The 20,559-nt window shown below is 44.4% G+C and overlaps 1 protein-coding gene across 1 annotated transcript in view; it reads right to left on the bottom strand.

The window, feature by feature from the left end:
• The window catches only part of LOC124552626, a 95,487-nt gene extending 75,152 nt beyond the window's left edge, over positions 1–20,335 (bottom strand). Inside the window, exon 1 of the mRNA XM_047126951.1 lies at positions 20,199–20,335. Within this exon, the coding sequence (XP_046982907.1) occupies positions 20,199–20,282 (84 nt within the window). The 5' untranslated portion in view covers positions 20,283–20,335. The remainder of the gene's footprint in view (positions 1–20,198) is intronic.
• Positions 20,336–20,559: the final 224 nt, after the last annotated feature.

The following is a 20,559-nucleotide window of genomic DNA, read 5'->3' as shown; positions in this document are numbered from 1 at the left end:
TGTTCTTTTTTCCATTTCCAGGAGTGTATCACTTAGTCGTCTTGGCAGTTTCGTGTTTCCTGCAGCAAATGCGCTGCTTTCGTGTCGTGTGACTTTCACACTTTTTAATTGGCTGAGAACAGCCATAGCTGAAGACAGAAGAACCACCACGAACGGAACTGGAGGTGGGAGCAAACTGCAGAAACAACGGATATGCTACTGGGATTCGCACATTCCATTGGTATGGCTAATATACCCATCCTGCTAATTTCCATGCACACAAAAGGAATCATTGTGGATAATAGACACAGTGACTATAGACTCACAAATAACACCAAATAATTCGAATAAATAACAAAATATAACAGAAAAAAAATTTTGTGTTTCAAGGTGTCTCGAACCGTTACTTCCCGTTCACCATTACACTATCAGTGATGTGTCAAACAGATTGCTTGCAATTATACCTGCATCAAATTTATGTACATGTCTAATAACTGTCACTCTACGCCTTTTTTTATTTAAAATGTTGTAGTCTTACTTGCGTTTCTTAATATGATTTCTGTACATGACCAGAGAAGCGTATGTTATAAAAAAAGTGTAATTTAACTGAATGATTTTCACATATTTATTATTTTGAATGTGAATAGTATGCGTTGTTTTATTGTTTGGTTAGTGTTTATAAAGCAGATGTTACGCCATTTCGGAATAGGACAGTCAGCTAGAAACGAAGCTTTATTTTCGGATATCTTAAGCTTCATGGTATTGCTTGTCAAAAGATTTCGACACTCTTGAAAGTGTTTCATGAAGTGGTATGTTGTGTTTCAGTACCTATGCCGAGCCCGAATCTCGTCCGACACAGAGCGGAATGAAACATCACTGTTTCGATACAGTGAACCATAGCCGTTCCGAAACACTGAAACAGTTCCAGGTATCGATACACTGTATCGAAACATAGAAACAGTGGCCAAGTCTAGTACATTGATGTTGTAGCGAGTCAGTCTTACGGAGCCCACGGCGTTCAATTCGTAAGCAAGCAGCAGTGGTTGGAATGTCTCGGGAGAATGTTCGCAGAATTCTTCATCTCGATTTAAAATTTCATCCGTACAAACTACAAATGGCGCAACAATTGAAGGACAACGATTGCCGGTTACGATTAGATTCTGTCAACAAACGATGACAAAAATAAACAATAAATTTCCAAACAGGTGGTGACTGTCAGATGGGGCACATTTTCATCTCACAGGTTATGTGAATAAACAGGACTACTGTTACTGGGCAAACTTAAATCCTATTGACGTTCATGAGCGCCCTTTTCACGGCAGTAGAGTGACGCCGGCCGGAGTTGCCGAGCGGTTAAAGGCGCTACAGTCTGGAACCGCACGACCGCTATGGTCGCAGGTTCGAATCCTGCCTCGGGCATGGATTGTGTGATGTCCTTAGGTTAGTTAGGTTTAAGTAGTTCTAAGTTCTAGGGGACTTACGACCACAGCAGTTGAGTCCCATAGTGCTCAAAGCCATTTGAACCATTTTTAGTAGAGTGACAGTATGGCGTGGTGTTTCATGACATGGGATTATCGGACTGTACCTTTCCGCAAATGAACAGGGAAACACAGTAATTGTCAGTGCTGGTCGTTACGTGGAGATGTTACGAACTTTCGTCACACCTCCATTGAACAACTTTCCTAGCCGGCCGCTGTGGCCGAGCGGTTCTAGGCGCTTCGGTCCGGAACCGCGCTGCTGCTGTGGTCGCAGGTTCGAATCCTGCCTCGGGCATGGATGTGTGTGATGTCCTTAAGTTTGGAACCGCGCGAACGCTACGGTCGCGGGTTCGAACCGTGCCTTGGGCATGGATGTGTGTGATGCCCTTGGGTTAGTTAGGTTTAAGCAGTTCTAAGTCTAGGGGACTGATGACCTCAGACGTTAAGTCCCATAGTGCTTAGAACCATTTTGAACAACTTTCCAAACGTTCAAGAAGCCTGGTTTCAACTGGACGGAGCGACATCACACACTGCTCGGTAATCAATGGTCTGCGAGAATTGTTTGCGAACTGTGTGATCTCACGATTCGGTAACATTCCCTGCCCCCCTAGATCTCCAGATTTATTCGTTTGCGATTTATTCTTGTGGGGCTACCTCAAGAGCAAAGTCTACACGACTCGACCAAGATCCCTAGATTAGTTAAAACAGTGAATTCGGGATGCAATTCTCAGTACCCCAGCTGAAATGTTGCAGCGGTCAATGACGAATCTCAACAGCAGATTTCACGAATGTATTCGTACAGGAGGACGTCATCTAAAGGCCATCAATGTTTCGTAAATGGCAAAGCTGTAATGTTTCAATAACTATGAATGCAATTTCCTTCCTTTATCACTTCTAGTTTGATTTGATTGTGGAAATTTTCCTGTTTTTCTCTGTCACCCCCTGTACGGAGTGATCAAAAAGTCAGTATAAATTTGAAAACTGAATAAATCACGGAATAATGTAGATAGAGAGGTACAAATTGACACACAAGCTTGGAATGACAAGGGGTTTTATTAGAACCAAAAAATACAAAAGTCCAAAAAATGTCCGACAGATGGCGCTTCATCTGATCAGAATAACAATAATTAGTATAACAAAGTAAGACAAAGCAAAGATGATGTTCTATACAGGAAATGCTCAATATGTCCACCATCATTCCTCAATAATGTTTTGAACAGCACTGTAAAGCATGTCCGGAGTTATGGTGAGGCTTTGGCGTCGGATGTTGTCTTTCAGCATCCCTAGAGATGTCGGTCGATCACGATACACTTGCGACTTCAGGTAACCGCAAAGCCAATAATCGCACGGACTGAGGTCTGGGGACCTGGGAGGCCAAGCATGACGGAAGTGGCGGCTGAGCACACGATCATCACCAAACGACGCGCGCAAGAGATCTTTCACACGTCTAGCAATATGGGGTGGAGCGCCATCCTGCATAAACATCGTACGTTCCAGTAGCTGTTTATCAGCCAGGCTGGGGATGATGTGTTTCTGTAACGTATCTCTGACCCGTCACGGTAGCAGTTACAAAACCAGGATCACGCATTTCCTCGAAGAAAAAAGGCCCGATAACGGTAGATGTGGTAAATACAACCCATACCATGACTTTCTCGTCGTGCAATGGAGTTTCCACGACAGTTCTAGTATTTTCGGTAGCCCAAATTCTGCAGTTGTGGGCGTTGACAGACCCTCGGAGCGTGAAATGAGCTTCGACGGTCCACAACACGTTACTTAACCAATCGTCATCTTCCGCCATCTTTTGAAACGCCCACACCGCAAATGCCCTCCGCTTCACTAAACTGCCAGGTAACAGTTCATGATGCCAGTGGATTTTGTACGGATAGCATCGGAGGGTACGCCTAAGGGCCAACCAAACAGTAGTGTATGGAATTCCGGTGCGACGTGCGACTGCACGAGCGCTGACTTCCCCGTGCATAGACGAACCCGCTACAGTCTCCATTTCTTCCTGAACTGTCTCAGAAGCATTACGCCTTGTGCTCGGCCGGCCACTACGGGGTCTATCGTCTAAACAACCTGTGGCTTCGAACTTCACAATCATTCTCGCCACAGCTACATTTGTCAACGGACCTTTACCCGTTCGAATCCCCTTCCTATGGCGATGGGGTCGTAAGGCTGAACTAGCACATTCCCCATTCTGATAATAGAGATTCACTAAAAGCGCCTTTTCAGGTAACGTCAACATGCTGCGACTGCTGGCGCATCTGATTCTCTCTCTCATTACAGCTCCTTTTATACACGATTGTCACGAGCAGTCACTGACTCTCCCATTCGAGATATTTGAATTAAACAAGGCTATTAAGGAGAGCAAAACTGGTAAAGCATCCGCTCTAGATGACATCCGTATGGAGCAAATCAAGAATTTCGGCCCAGAAACAAGAAAGTGGATCCTGCAGCTTTTCAACAACTGCATGAACCAGTGCCAAATACCAAAGATCTGGCGAAAGAGCAGGGTGATAGCTCTTCCGAAACCTGGAAAGGAAGCGTCCCAAGAATTTCAGACCAGTTAGCCTTTTGAGTCACCTTTATAAACTGTTCGAACTTATGATTCTGAATAGAATCCTACCAGTAATAGACCCTCTTCTCATACCCGAACAAGCAGGATTTCGACCAAACAGAAGCTGCACAGGACAAGTTTTGAATCTCACTCAGTTTGTAGAGGATGGTTTTGAAACCCGTCAAGTAACGGGCGTGGTCTTCGTGGATCTCACAGCAGCGTATGATACTGTCCATCATCGGTTACCCCATGCAAAACTATACAATATGATCAACAACGCCCACCTCGTTAGACTACTCAACACCCTCCTCCAAAACCGCAGGTTTTTTGTTGAATTTCAAGGACAACGCAGCCGCTGGAGAGCCCAGAAAAATGGGCTACCTCAGGGAACCGTCTTGGCTCCACTTCTCTTCAACATCTATACCAACGACCAGCCATTGACCCCAGGGACAAGGAGATTCTTATAGGCAGATGACCTAGCCCTTGCTACGCAGAGCTCATGCTTTGAAAGAGTGGAAAGAAACCTGACAACATCACTTAGAACACTGTCAAGCTACTACAATCGGAAACAACTCAGACCAAACCCTTCGAAGAGACAAGTGTGTGCCTTTCATTTAAGGAACAGGGAAGCTAATCGTGAGCTACATGTTGCATGGTCAAGCATCCAACTCCAGCATCATCACGCACATAAATACTTGGGAGTCACTCTCGATAGAACTCTGACATTCAAAATGAAAATCTCCGCTCGAAACAACCTAATTCGCAAACTAGCGGGGACATGGTGGGGATCACATCCACAAACTATTCGCTGTTCTGCAATGCCACTGTGCTTTTCTACTGCTGAATATGCTTCTCCAGTCTGGTACAGGTCATCTCATGCCAGACAAGTAGACATTGCTCTCAACGAAACCTGCAGGTTGATCACAGATTGCTTAAGACATGCCCCAACTGATAAGCTCTACTGCCTGGCTGGAATAGCGCCACCATGGATACGCAGAACAGTGGCTGCCAACAAGGAGAGACTGAAAGTGGAACAGGACAGTGCCCATCCACTGCACGGACATAATCCACCACAGCAACGGCTGAGATCGCGAAAGAGCTTCCTGAGAACATCCGAGAAGCTCACCATTTCACCAGAGAAGGCAAGGCTGGAGCTAGGGAAGAAGTCGACGCCTCACCTGCAGACGCCATAAGCTGAAGAACTACCAGCTGGACACAACGAGAGCTGGTTGGTGTGGAAATCTAAACAGATTACGATCAGGAGTTGGACGATCCAGAGACAACCTGAAGAGATGGGGCTTCACAACAGAAGATACGTCCTGTGATTATGGTCAAGAACAAACCACAAGCCACATGCTCCAGTGCCTTTTGTGCCCTACATCCTGCACGAAGATTGATCTCCTGCAAGCCACTCCAAGCGCCTTGGAGGTTGCAAAGTACTGGGCACATGTAATATAAATACAATTTGTGTATATACAGGGTTATTACAAATGATTGAAGCGATTTCACAGCTCTACAATAACTTTATTATTTGAGATATTTTCAAAATGCTTTGCACACACATACAAAAACTCAAAAAGTGTTTTTAGGCATTCACAAATGTTCGATATGTGCCCCTTTAGTGATTCGGCAGACATCAAGCCGATAATCAAGTTCCTCCCACACTAGGCGCAGCATGTCCCCATCAGTGAGTTCGAAAGCATCGTTGATGCGAGCTCGCAGTTCTGGCACGTTTCTTGGTAGAGGAGGTTTAAACACTGAATCTTTCACATAACCCCACAGAAAGAAATCGCATGGGGTTAAGTTGGGAGAGCATGGAGGCCATGACATGAATTGCTGATCATGATCTCCACCATGACAGATCCATCGGTTTTCCAATCTCCTGTTTAAGAAATGCCGAACATCGTGGTGGAAGTGCGGTGGAGCACCATCCTGTTGAAAGATGAAGTCGGCGCTGTCGGTCTTCAGTTGTGGCATGAGCCAATTTTCCGCGGGCTACGCGTGAAACTTGCCCGCACGCGTTCAACCGTTTCTTCGCTCACTGCAGGCCGACCCGTTGATTTCCCCTTACAGAGGCATCCAGAAGCTTTAAACTGCGCATACCATCGCCGAATGGAGTTAGCAGTTGGTGGATCTTTATTGAACTTCGTCCTGAAGTGTCGTTGCACTGTTATGACTGACTGATGTGAGTGCATTTCAAGCACGACATACGCTTTCTCGGCTCCTGTCGCCATTTTGTCTCACTGCGCTCTCGAGCGCTCTGGCGGCAGAAACCTGAAGTGCGGCTTCAGCCGAACAAAACTTTATGAGTTTTTCTACGTATCTGTAGTGTGTCTGACCATATGTCAATGAATGGAGCTACAGTGAATTTATGAAATCGCTTCAATCATTTGTAATAGCCCTGTATATGTACATATTTATTGATGTGTATGGCTACTGTAAATTTGTATGTTTCTGATTCGAGAATATACTGACGTTTTGCTGTCCAGCGCCATCTGTCGGACATTTTTTGAAATTTTGTATTTTTTTTTTTTTTTTGTTGTAATAAAATCCCATGTCATTCCAAGCATGTGTGTCAATTTTTACCTCTCTATCTACATTATTCCGTGGTTTATTAAGTTTTCAAATTTATTCTGACTTTTTGATCACCCGGTATTTATGAAAAATGTGAGCATAGCCTTCAGCTTGGAATGGCACTTCCCCTACAGCGCTGTGAGCGATTCCCCCCACCGCTGCCGCTCCTCCCACTCCTCTCCGGCCGACTGCGTACTATACTGTCTACGAGAACTTGCTTCCGCGACGAGTACGTACGCTGTACAGGGAGATAGGAGAGACCGCTACCTTGCGGCGCGACTGCATGCTTCGCGCCCAGAACAGCCTCGTGATCGATAAGGGCGGCGTGGCCATGCTGACTCACACACGAGCTGCTGCGCGGCCGAGGTCATGGCAGCTGTGTCTGCCTGTACTGCGCGCACGGCTGTCCCTTCCAAGGCCACGCCGAACGGCGCGACCGCTGAATGGCCGCCGCCGCCTACGTCCGTGTTACCGACTTTCACCGACCTGCGACCGTAGCGGTCACGCGTTTCCAGACTGAAGCGCCTAGAACCGCAAGGCCACACCGGCCGGCGACATGAAAGGGAAGCAGTGGTTGGGAAGGGAGTGAGGGTTGTAGCCTCTTCCCGATGCTATTCAATTTGTACACTGAGCAAGCAGTAAAGGAAACAAAAGAAAAATTCGGAGTAGGTATTAAAATCCATGGAGCAGAAATAAAAACTTTAAGGTTCGCCGATGACATTGTAATTCCGTCAGAGACAGCAAAGGACTTGGAAGAGCAATTGAACGCAATGGACAGTGTCTTGAAAGGAGGCTATAAGGTGAACATCAACAAAAGCAAAACGAGGATAATGGAATGTAGTCGAGTTACGTGATGATGAGGGAATTAGATTAGGAAATGAGGCACTTAAAGTAGTAAAGGAGTTTTGCTATAACTGATGATGGTCGAAATGGAGAGGATATGAAATGTAGACTGGCAATGGCAAGGAAAGGGTTTCTGAAGAAGTTTATCACCACGATAAAATAAGGGAAATCAACAGTTCGAACGGAAAGATACAGGTGTTCATTTTTTCCGCGCGCTATACGGGATTGGAATAATAGAAAATTGCGAAGGTAGTTCGATGAACCCTCTGCCAGGCACTTAAATGTGATTTGCAGAGTATCCATGTAGATGTAGATGTACTGCATCCTCTAGGTGGTTCGTGATACTAAAGACTTTGCCAGTAGAATAAATCTGTTTCAAATTTCCGAAGATGTACGAATGCTCATCGCTCTTAACATAAGTGTATTCGAATCAAAGTTTACTGGACATGTCTGTCCTGTTTAGGTCCATTGTACGAGCTCTCCAAATACTTGATACTTCTTTTAATACCCTGCCTAGGCCGGTACATACACAAACACATCAGTTAATATTTATAGATTGTACACCTTATCGGTTCTGCCTTTTTCCTATGTAGCGATTAACGTCAGAAACAACCCAATTTCAGTTCTTCAGTCGAGTTAACTGTTTCCCTGCAAAAACATTATTTTACATTAATTGTTTCATCAACTTTTGTTTTTATTTGTAAACAATGTCGGATTATTCTCTGATTAGCTATCGTACAGCCTACTTATTTTTCGCTTTCAGAACGCTCATTGCAAAAATAATATAGAATTCGTCAAGGAACGTTTGCAGCGTGTCACAAAAACAAACCAAAATGCATAAATAAAGACTACGAAGACCCAAAAAGTACGAAATCCACTACTATATAGACGACAGAGCGCTCCGAAAATAGATTGGCTTGCGATGTTGGCAGATCTTGCCCTCCTTCTCCCTACCCCGCCCCACACCAATGTCGGAACTTTCTTCGCGACAAACCTTGACCTTACACGAACGTTCGTGGAAGCGGTGTTGGTAAATCTGTTTGCGATACGGATTTGAGAGCCTTACGTAAACCTGGTTTCTGACAACTCAGCGCCTATGAGCACCATGCACGTAATTTTATGTTGCTTTCAATGTTGGAATGAATGCCACTCCTGTGACATTTCAGGCGTAGTACCATGCCCGTAATACAGAGGGGCCCAAACAAATGTATCCACTGTTTAAAAGTCCATAACTTGCAAACTAATTGACGGAGTTGTTCATTTTTGGTGAAAGTGTAGCTTAAAGACTAACTTAAAGATATCACTGTAGGTGTTCGAAATGGTCACCATTAACATCCACACACAAACTATGCCGCCGAACTGCAGCACGAACTGCAACGTGTTCAGTTAGATATTTGCACATGAATGTACGATTAATTCTCGAAGTTCATCCAATGTACGTGGCTTTTGTCGATAAACGACGTCCTTTAGTGTTCCCCACAGGTAAAAGTCCAGAGGATTTAGGTCTGGGGAACGTGGTGGGTACTCCACAGCACCTCTACGGCCTATCCATCTTCCTGGTAGATTTTCGTCTGGATACGCCCTAACACGATTTTGGTAGTGGGCTGGGGCACCATCTTGTTGAAAGTAAACTCTTCCGTATCCATACAAGTCTCGGATGGCAGGTAAAATGGATGTCTGAAACTTCTGAAGCTACACCTCACCGGTAACTGTGCCGTCAAAGAAGAATGGCCCAATCAAGCCCCGGTAAGACAACCCACACCACACATTTACTCCTGGCAAATTCACGGCTTTGTCTACATCGACGTTCGTATTTTCGGCGGCCCAGTAGATGCAATTGTGGCGATTTACTGTACCATTGAGTTTGAACTGCGCAGTCATCTCTGCAAACTCTTGATCGTTGCGCACCATCTTAGTAAATCACCTGCAGTACTCCATTCTACTGGGTCGTCCTCGTTCATTGCGTGTAGCAATCGTGGGATGTAGCACTTTGCTCTCTTCAAAATTCGCCGAACACTTGAGCGACTCACTCCAGTTTCACGGGCACACTGTCTCACAGACTTCTGTGGTGTGCGAGTGAATTGTTGTAACACACGACGGGAGTTACCTGGACTTATTACTGTTACAGGTCGTCCAGATCGTTGTTTATGTACATCTTTAACACAGCCTTCGGTTTCAAATTTGTCTCGAATGAGACGAATCGTTAAACGTGCCGGTGGCTCTGTTTGATATTTCGCCATTGCCGTTGAACCTCATTAATGTTTTCGAACTTAAAATACCACTTCAAAACTGACTTCCTTTCATCGAATGTAAGCCTTGCGCCAGCCATATTTACTCGAGTAACTAGGTGCAACTAAGAAGAAAACACTGACTATTTGGCGACTGTCATCTGACAAAACAAAACACCGCACTACAACGCTTGTGTGGCGATTGCCGGAACTACAAACTATTACACTTCCGAAGATAGACAAGTCCGTCAATTACTTTGCCAGTAATGGACTTTTAAACAGTGGATACATTTTTTTGGACCCCCTCTGCAGTATGGGAGTGTTAGTTCTCGCTGAGATGTGCCAGAAATTTTTACGCACTCTTTCCAACACTGAAAGCAACGTAACACGGGCGTGGCACTGGAAGTGTTGAGTGTGTGATCCGGTTGCCCGCTTGATCTGCGCCTAACTGCTGCCCCCTGCGCTTATTTCAGCCTGGTTCCCGCGCTAAAGTCTTCGTCTCCGACTACGATATTCTACCATTCCACACTCCCCTGCATTACCAAATTAACTGTACCTTGACGTCGCATGATGCGTCCTCTCAATCTGTACAATCTTTCAGTCAATTTGAATGGAATGATGTTGTTGTTGTTGTGGTCTTCAGTCCTGAGACTGGTTTGACGCAGCTCTCCATGCTACTCTATCCTGTGCAAGCTTCTTCATCTCCCAGTACCTACTGCAACCTACATCCTTCTGAATCTGCTTAGTGTATTGATCTCTTGGTCTCCCTCTACGATTTTTACCCTCCACGCTGCCCTCCAATGCTAAATTTGTGATCCCTTGATGCCTCAAAACATGTCCTACCAACCGATCCCTTCTTCTAGTCAAGTTGTGCCACAAACTTCTCTTCTCCCCAATCCTATTCAATACCTACTCATTAGTTACGTGATCTACCCACCTTATCTTCAGCATTCTTCTGTAGCACCACATTTCGAAAGCTTCTATTCTCTTCTTGTCCAAACTGGTTATCGTCCATGTTTCACTTCCATACATGGCTACACTCCATACAAATACTTTCAGAAACGACTCCCTGACACTTAAATCTATACTCGATGTTAACAAATTTCTCTTCTTCAGAAACGATTTCCTTGCCATTGCCAGTCTACATTTTATATCCTCTCTACTTCGACCATCATCAGTTATTTTACTCCCTAAATAGCAAAACTCCTTTACTACTTTAAGTGTCTCATTTCCTAATCTAATCCCCTCAGCATCTCCCGATTTAATTTGACTACATTCCATTATCCTCGTTTTGCTTTTGTTGATGTTCATCTTATATCCTCCTTTCAAGACACTGTCCATTCCGTTCAATTGCTCTTCCAAGTCCTTTGCTGTCTCTGACAGAATTACAATGTCATCGGCGAACCTCAAAGTTTTTATTTCTTCTCCATGAATTTTAATACCTACTCCGAATTTTTCTTTTGTTTCCTTTACTGCTTGCTCAATATAGAGATTGAATAACATCGGGGAGAGGCTACAGCCCTGTCTCACTCCCTTCCCAACCACTGCTTCCCTTTCATGCAATGATAAATTAAAAAAAAAAGAAAAACATTTACAGCGCGTCTATTCATGAATGAAATGTGATCAACTAACAATCGTAAGCTGCCTCGGCAGTTACATGCACGTGAGTTGCCTAACTTCTTCATAGGAAACCGTCTTTGGCTCAAAGCGGTGACCTCACGGTGCATTATTGTTAAAATAAATACCTCCCAACTAGAACATATCGCCGGCCGCGGTGGTCTCGTGGCTCTAGGCGCGCAGTCCGGAACCGTGCGACTGCTACGGTCCCAGGTTCGAATCCTGCCTCGGGCATGGATGTGTGTGATGTCCTTAGGATAGTTAGGTTTAGGTAGTTCTGAGTTGTAGGGGACTGATGACCACAGTAGTTAAGTCCCATAGTGCTCAGAGCCATTTTTTTAGTAGTGTGCAAATACGGAACAGTTTGGACAATACTAGCCAAATTCTCGTGATAGACGAGCTAGAGATTTTGTGGTCTTTGTTGTTCAAAATGGTTCAAATGGCTCTGAGCACTATGGGACTTAACATCTGAGGTCATCAGTCCCCTAGAACTTAGAACTACTTAAACTTAACTAACCTAAGGACATCACACACATCCATGTCCGAGGTAGGATTCGAACCTGCGAGGTCTTTGTTGTTTGACGTTACTGACGAGTGGAAATTTGACTGAAGTCATTCTGTACACTGAACTTGCACCTACTTCGCACAAAACTGCGTTTAGAAGGGCGGAAGCTTAGCTTCCACCCTCTTGTTTTGAGTGTAATAACAAACGGACGGCTATATATTTAATACGCAATTAAGATGCTGGCATTGTTAAAGTGCATTCGTGATCTGTGTATCAGTTGCTAAAACGGTGGGATACAGTCACATATCCAGCTCAAAAATGTTAAAGTTTATGTCTTTTTGTGTGTTCTGCCGTTAATAGACGTGACTAGGTAGCCATAAATCTTTACATCAAGTTTGGACATTGTTTTAATAATTATTAAGATTGTCACCGCCATCTTACAGCAGATCAGCGGTCTTCGAAACAGCAGAGCGTCTGATCGCGAGAGAGAATAAATAATCCCTGACTTCAAACCTGACTCCATCTTTGTTTGTATTACGTAACAAAAGAATCGTTATCCTAATAAAAGGTGTACATCGACGAATGTATAGACAGTGAAAGTAATTCTTTTAAGAAGTAAGCAACGGTGTTATATGTTAATCCGAAGATCAGTTGCGTTGTTAATTTATTTATTTACACATCAAGTTCCGTAGGACCAAATTTTCCCTCACAGTGAGAACCATCGGATGATATAATCCGAGTTGTGTATTACCTCAGAGTTTACAGAGCGAGTAATATCTTCTTTCTTTTGTGCCACACCTCGATGCTATGAGAATTATTTTTGAAAAACGATTTGTGTGAGCTACAGATGAGATTATAGCAACTGCCTCAGATAAACAGAATTAAAGGTGGGTCTTGTTCAAATGGCTCGTAAGCACTATGGGACTTGGGCCGGTATTACACTATCAAATTTCTTTGTCAAATATTTGATCAAAGATGTGATCCAATATTCCGTCCAATATATTTGACAAAGATCTATGACGTAGCGCTACAAGGGGTATTACACTGTCATCAAATGTTTCGTCAAAGTTCAAGATGGCTGACAACAACTTGTTATTTAACCGCAGCAGTTCTGCGTACTCCAATTGCATTGTGTGCACATGCGGAAAAGAAGTGGGGGAAAAAAATGGAACCATACATACGAGGTTGACAGTCTTAAAAGTCCTGGGATTACAACTTGATAATAAATTCAGTTGGGAGGAGCACACCACAGAACAGCAGAAAGGCCTTAACAAATCTGTATTTGCAATTCGAGTGTTAGCAGACAAAGGCAACATAAAAATGAAAAAGCTTGCATACTTTCATTCCATAATGTCATATGGGATAATATTTTGGGGTAAATCTTGAAGTCAAACAAAAGTTTTCAAGGTCCAAAAGCGTGTAATACGTATTATTTGTGGAGTAAATTCACGGACCTCCTGCAGAAACCTCTTCAAAGAACTGGGTATACTAACTACTGCCTCTCAGTATATTTACTTCTTAATGAAATTTGTCGTAAATAATATATCTCTTTTTCCAACAAACAACTCAGTTCATACATACAATACCAGGAACAAAAATGATCTGCACAAGGACTTAAAAGCACTTACTTTAGTTCAAAAAGGGGTCCACTACTCAGGAACACTCATCTTCAATAATTTGCCAGGAAACAAAAAATTTAGTTAGCAATAAAGATCAGTTTAAGAGGAGCCTGAAAGACTTACTACTGGCCAACTCCTTCTACTCCATTGGCGAAATTTTTAATAGAAACAAATGATGTATTTATTCATACTATTAGTATTGTTATTTCAGCTTAAAAAAATCGACATGTTCCACATCCACGAGGATCTCCTCAGCACGGATCTATGGAACGAAAAAGTAATCTAATCTGGGTGAAACCGTGGGTTTTACGACGACACGATAAAAGAATTCAACAAAACTTGTTACGTGAGCTTACAGTGGAAGACGTCAAGTCGTACATCAATTACTTAAGAATGGATGAGCATACATTTCTGTATGCGCTCAATGAAGTGTATCCTCATATCACAAAGCACAATATTCACTTAAGAACTGCTACATCTTTAGAAGACAGGCTCACTATAACACTCCGATTCCTTGCTACAGGAGAGGGTTATGTTAGGTTAGGTTAGGTTAGGTCAGGTTAGGTCTCCAATCTTCTTAATCTATTTTTGTATTCAGGGTGCCTCACGTTGTAAAGCGCCTCATCAGCTTCAGACATCTCTATTAATTTTGTAGTTGTCGGCACACACCAATTGTATTTACCGGCAATGTTTATAAAAACACTACAGACGCTGCAGCGATGCTAGCGCTCCATGTGATAACATGTCACATTGCAGTGAACAGAAGACAAGCGGTTTCTTTGATCAAATATACAGCGAGGCCCTAGATTTGATCAAATATTGGAAGACATTTGACAAAGTCCCTATTACACTATCAAATATCTTTGACAAAGGTATTGGACAAAGATATTGGACAAAGAAATTTGATAGTGTAATACCGGCCTTAACATCTGAGGTCATCAGTCACCTAGACTAAGAACTACTTAAACCTAACTAACCTAAGGGCATCATCACACACATCCATGCCCGAGGCAGGATTCGAACCTATGACCGTAGCAACAGCTCGGTTCCGGACTGAAGCGCCTAGAACCGCTCGGCCAAAGCGGCTGTCCTAGGTCTTGTTTCGAAGAGTAACGGACAACTTTCGTATGGTTGCCAGCTGTTCAAGTTGAGATCACTTAGAGATGCCACTAACTCTCACTATGTTTATGTATTAGTATTACGATTAATCTAACTACTGTTAGGATTTAGATCGCCATATGCGACTCACACTAATACTTCGTTATTACGATTGATCGCAACTTTTGCTACATTGACCTGCCAACACATCTAAGTAAAACTATTCTGTTCACTTATTCTCTGTGTAACCATTCCGGAAAACGTGTTTGAGAAATTCTCCTATAAATCTAGTTTTCACACCTTACTCTTAATTGACAGTAATTATCCCTACAGCAGTGTATTTTATCTCTCATATGATTTATTGTAGTCTTTGTTTTCCAAGTGTGGGTGTGATTGAATCTGTGTGTCGTGTGATCATATCAGCCAGTGAAAATGCAAAAACTAGCAGCCAGGTATCTGAATGAATACATTCGCTCGGGTTCGAAGTTTTACTTATTAACTGATATTAACAGAAGGTAACTGGCGTCTTGTGATATATGAAGGGCTTATTTCAATAGTGGTACAAGTCCATTACCTCCACTTTCCTGTTTATAACTCTTTTGAAATTAATCCAAACAAACAGAAAGAAAGGTTCATCTCTAGCAAGAAGCCATATGCTTGAATATTTCTGGTATCGCAACTGCAGATTTTTCAGCGCTCATTTAACTTTAGGAATCTCAGAATGAACAAAAACGGACTTGTACCACTATTGAAATAAGCCCTTCATATTCAGTCAACAAGGTACTGTGGTAGCCACGTCGTAACGCCAGTCATCAAGTATGTGCGACAGCACTGCATATCTGAATTTAAATGTACAGCGTGACGAGAAGATATTGATTTAGGTCATATCAAGTTTCCGACAGAGCTACCGAAGAGCACGCTAAGTGGTTACAAACTCTACGAACTTTCATGAATCTGTCCTAATAAATATATGGAAACAGCCACGGTGACTGCTCTGTCAACATTCAGGGAAGTGAGATGCAGTTAGGACAATTATATTACCTCTGCAGAATGGCACGTGGCTGTCTTAATCGAGATAGCTATTTGTTTGCCGTTTTACTCCTTACAAAGAAATTCTTTTCCAATATTCACTTGAGCCTACAGTAAACATACATTGACAACAAACAAATAACACTAATTTTTAGAGAGGACAAAGGAAATGCGTGAAATCAAATTGTGCAAATGGCTCTAGGCACTATGGGACTTAATATTTAAGGTCGTCAGTCCCCTAGACTTAGAACTACTTAAACCTAACTAACCTAAGGACATCACACACATCCATGCCCGAGGCAGGATTCGAACCTGCGACCGTAGCAGCAGGGCGGTTCCGGACTGAAGCGCCTAGAATCGCTCGGTCACAGCTGCCGGCGCGCAAAATCACATGCGTATTATGCTTCCCCTCAAAACCTTTCTCTAATACGTTGAAGCCGAGATTACCATAGGTAAAAAACCTTGACTTCTCTGGGCGAAAACCGAGCAGACGCAATAACCCAAGGCAGACAATATCTGCGTAATTAGTATCAAAGCAGACCTTACACATAATAGTCACTATTATGTAGAGAGAAAGGACAATACACATTGAGGCAACACCATTATCAAACTGTCATAGTAAAGACTAACACGAAATATCAAGAATTCGTATGTCTTCATGGCATGAGAGATGAGGAAAACGGGTGAGGTAACCATAGAAAAACGCAAGAGACTATTAAATATAGGTGAGGTATTCGCATCAGTATAGAGGTAGTATGCTTGGTAAACAGACGAGTTGCTGGTTTTGTGGTGTCACCGCCAGACACCACACTTGCTAGGTGGTAGCTTTAAATCGGCCGCGGTCCATTAGTACATGTCGGACCCGCGTGTCGCCACTGTGTGATCGCAGGCCGAGCGCCACCACAAGGCAGGTCTCGAGATACGGACGAGCACTCGCCCCAGTTGTACGGACGACTTTGCTAGCGACTACATGGACGAAGCCTCGCTCCTTTGCCGAGCAGATAGTTAGAATAGCCTTCAACTAAGTCAATGGCTACGACCTAGCAAGGCGCCATTAGTAACATTGCATGTATCTAAAGAGTCTCACTTGTATCGCCACAATCTCCAGATGTACCAAAGGGATGGATTAAAGTTAAGTATTCCAGAAGCTACGTACTTTCCTTTATAGCATTCATTACGTATCCTGTTTCAGACCTCACGCCCATCTGCGTGAGCGTAGCGCGTGCCTTTCGGCTTCCTCTCTTTGTGTCTAGGCTGTCTTGTCTAGACACAACATGTTTGATAGGTGACAATGTTATCAAAAAGCTTCATAAAATCTGTTCCGCGAAGTGTTATGGTCGTGAACACTTTCCGTCTTGTGCTGACATACGCACGTATAAACACTCGCCTACGTGGTGGAAACGCTAGTGACATACTCATCCCTGTCTAACAGACTTACTATTCCAAGCGATGAATGTAAACATGGAAGAGGACAGCATATGAAGATGCAGGCTATCTGAAATCGCATTCGCTGCTTTTAGCAGTTAATTTCTTCGCGAGTAAGGCCGTATTATTCCGACAAGTCCCTCTACTTATTGTTCTGGCCTTCGATCTTTCGAATGCTGCCGCGGCGTATCTGGTTCGTATAAACGAGTTTTCCTCAACAGTAGTTTAAGCTAGCATTGGTGACAGCAGGTGTGCGAAACGGTAATTACGATAAGTGCACAGAATAATAGGAGGAACGTTCTGAATTCCTCGTCCGAGATTTCAATGCTTGCTTATGGCTGTAGGGTTAAGACGTTTCTAATCTAGTACTGGCTGTATTAGCCCTTTGATCTGATTTCGGTTTGAGGCAGCCTCGATGTTGCATAGAATGCAGTCATGTCGTCCTGTTTCATTACTTCCTGCACGTTCCGGTCGAAGCAACGATTATATCCACTATTTTGTACGCGCCCCTGTCGTAGTGGAAATATGTGGTAAGGACTATGGGACCAAACTGCTGAGGTCATCGGTCCCTAGGCTTACGCACTACTTAATCTAACTTACGCTAAGGACAACACACACACCCACGCCCGAGAGAGGTCTCGAACCTCCGACGGGGGGGGGGGGGGGGGGGGGGGACATGTCGTAGTGCGCTTTTGTATAACTACCCACAAAAGAAACGTACGTGTTATTCCATACAAAAGATTCTGAAAGAAGTATGTACTAAATATCAACATTGTAGGTAATAAATGGTGAAATTTTCTAAACCTTTCGTAGTAACTTGCGCTTTAGATAATTATTTCGGGAAACTAGCTATACGGACGTGCTTCGCGACGGAAGTTAAAGAAGGGCCATAGCATACCACAGATTTCTAGGTTTCCATACCACAGTGGGTAAAAACGAAACACTTATGGCACCACTTTTTCAATAAATTCGTTTTTCCTAACAAGGAAGCCAAATATAAATGAAACCTTTCGAACAAGCAAAGCAATTTCGTCTAGCTTGTAACACAGGAAGCGAATTCAGTAAATTTCTATACCCTAGCAAAATAAATTCAATGTCAGTTTGTAATCGCAAGCATAAACTTCGGAAAACACTTCTGTCACTGACGTAAAGGAAACTAACAGCGCCATCTAATAGTTCTTTGGGGTACCATGCCATGACTGAGGTAACATGCGAGCTACTAAGTTGAGCATTTTGTATTACATTTTTCCCCTCAATCCGCTTTTGTTGAAATAAAGCCTGTATGTTGGCCCAACCTACGCTCAAGTAACCTGTGAAACCCTCATGGAAATTCGTCTAATAATTTTGGACATTGGAGAGTTCACAGACAGGACAGTTTCATAGTTTTATTTTTAGGTGAAAGAAAATCAGCAGCTTTCTGGAGGAAAGCCATCCACTTTTTAACGAATTCCGACAGAACTCTCTCAACTTTTGCGACGCTTTGCTGAGTCATCTAGCTTCTGCTTCAGATTAGATGCGCGTTTAGGATGTTGAATGTCTGCAAGGAGAGACAAAGAGAGATTTGTTTAAAACGTAGCGGGCCGGGGTGGCCGAGCGGTTCTAGGCGCTACAGTCCGGAACCTCGAGACTGCTACGGTCGCAGGTTCGAATCCTGCCTCGGGCATGGATGTGTGTGATGTCCTTAGGTTAGTTAGGTTTAAGTAGTTCTAAGTTCTAGGGGACTGATGACCTCAGAAGTTAAGTCCCATAGTGCTCAGAGCCATTTGATTTTAAAAGGTACGTCGGATTGTACCCATGTGGAGTGACAATAGAAACTGCCCGCCCGTTTGGCCGTGCGGTCTAAGGCACGCCTTTCCCGGCGGGAAGGAGCGCCTGGTCCCTGGCACGAATCCGCCCGGCGGATTTGTGTCGAGGTCCGGAGAGCCGGCCAGTCTGCGGATGATTTTTAGGCGGTTTTCGATCTGCCTCGGCGAATGCGGGCTGGTTACCCTTATTCCGCCTCAGCTACACTATGTCGGCGATTGCTGCGCAAACAAGTTCTCCAGGTACGCGTACACCACCATTACTCTACCACGCAAACATAGGGGGTTACACTCGTCTGGTGTGAGACTTTCCCTGGGGGGTCCACTACGCACAAAAGAAACGTGCGTGTTATTTCATACAACGGATTCTTTGGTGTACCATGCCCTGAATGAGTTAACATGCGAGCTACTAAGCTGAGCATTTTATATTACCTTTAAATAAGAACATTTTTAGGTTAGGCTTTACCGTGACTGTTACTGACATTAAATGAAACAACAAGTTCACTGTTACCAGTCACCGTTTTATTTATTTCCACGACGCGTTTCGAAGGTTTAAACCTCCATCATCAGGTGGATTTACATTAGTAAGTATTACATTTGTGTGTGTGTCTTGTGTTACGACACACACACAAATGTAATACTTACTAATGTAAATCCACCCGATGATGGAGGTTTAAACCTTCGAAACGAGTCGTGGAAATAAATAAAACGGTGACTGGTAACAGTGAACTTGTTGTTTCATTTAATTTTATATTACATTTTTCCCCTCAATCCGCTTTTGATGAAATAAAGCCTGTATATTGGCCCAACCTACGCTCAAGTAACCTGTGAAGCCCTCATGGAAATTCGTCTAATAACTTTGGATATTAGAGAGTTCACAGACAGGACAGTTTTATAGTTTTATTTTTAGGTAAAAGAAAATCAGCAGGTTTCTGGAGGAAACCGTGGGTTCGGTGTGGCGCAGGGGAGGGGTGGACTGAGGTAGTCGTCGTGGGCTTGTGGACCACTGCGGCTGCGGCGGGGACGGAGTCTCTCCGTCGTTTCTAGGTCCCCGGTTAACATAACATAACAATAGAAACTGAACGCTGAGGAGCAAGTCACGTGTTGACTGGTAATGAGTAAACAAGGACCGTATTATTATCGTAGCGGCACGGCTCGAATCCCACAGACAACACAGCGTGAGGCAAGGGGGCGAAGCGGTAGCCGCCGCAGTTTCTCAAGGTCAGTTCTCAGTGTGTGAGCGCGGTCGCGCCTGCCGGTTGCCCACACGCGGAAATAAACACACGCCGCTGGCAGCGTGCCCGGCTCGAAAGTGACGGCGCCCGTGTTTAGGTGGCGTGACTTTGCCAGCGAGAGAGCGGCTACGCCGTGCTAGTGCGAGCCGGGGCGGGCGCCTCACGCCGTGCTGTCCGTGAGAGGGAGACTGGCCAGCGCGAGTACTGACCAGCGAGGCGTCCGCCGACGGGGGCGCGCTGGCTAACAGCAGGTGCAGCAGGGCCATGGCGAGAGCCACGCGCCGGTCGCTCATAGTACGGCGTAGACTGGCCACCTGGCTGCACTCTCGGGCGCGACGTCTGCTCTCGGCCGCAGTCGAGGCTAGACTGCCGCCGCTCGCGCGCGCTCCCAGCCACCCCCGAGCGCGTCCCGTGACGTGGCAGCGCGCCATTGGCCGGCGGACGGGCGAGTGCGGGCTGGCTGATGCAACGACGGACCGGGGTGTGTGTATTATTGTGCGTAGCCCGCCTTCCACGTCGCACTTGTGACGTCACGCCGGGACCGGACCCCCACAACGCTGATGCAAGAGG

The sequence above is a fragment of the Schistocerca americana genome, chromosome 10 (assembly GCF_021461395.2).
Source record: "Schistocerca americana isolate TAMUIC-IGC-003095 chromosome 10, iqSchAmer2.1, whole genome shotgun sequence".
In the NCBI taxonomy this organism is placed as follows: domain Eukaryota; kingdom Metazoa; phylum Arthropoda; class Insecta; order Orthoptera; family Acrididae; genus Schistocerca; species Schistocerca americana.
Note: the sequence above shows the minus strand (reverse complement) of the source record. Positions and strands in the feature narration are given on the sequence as shown.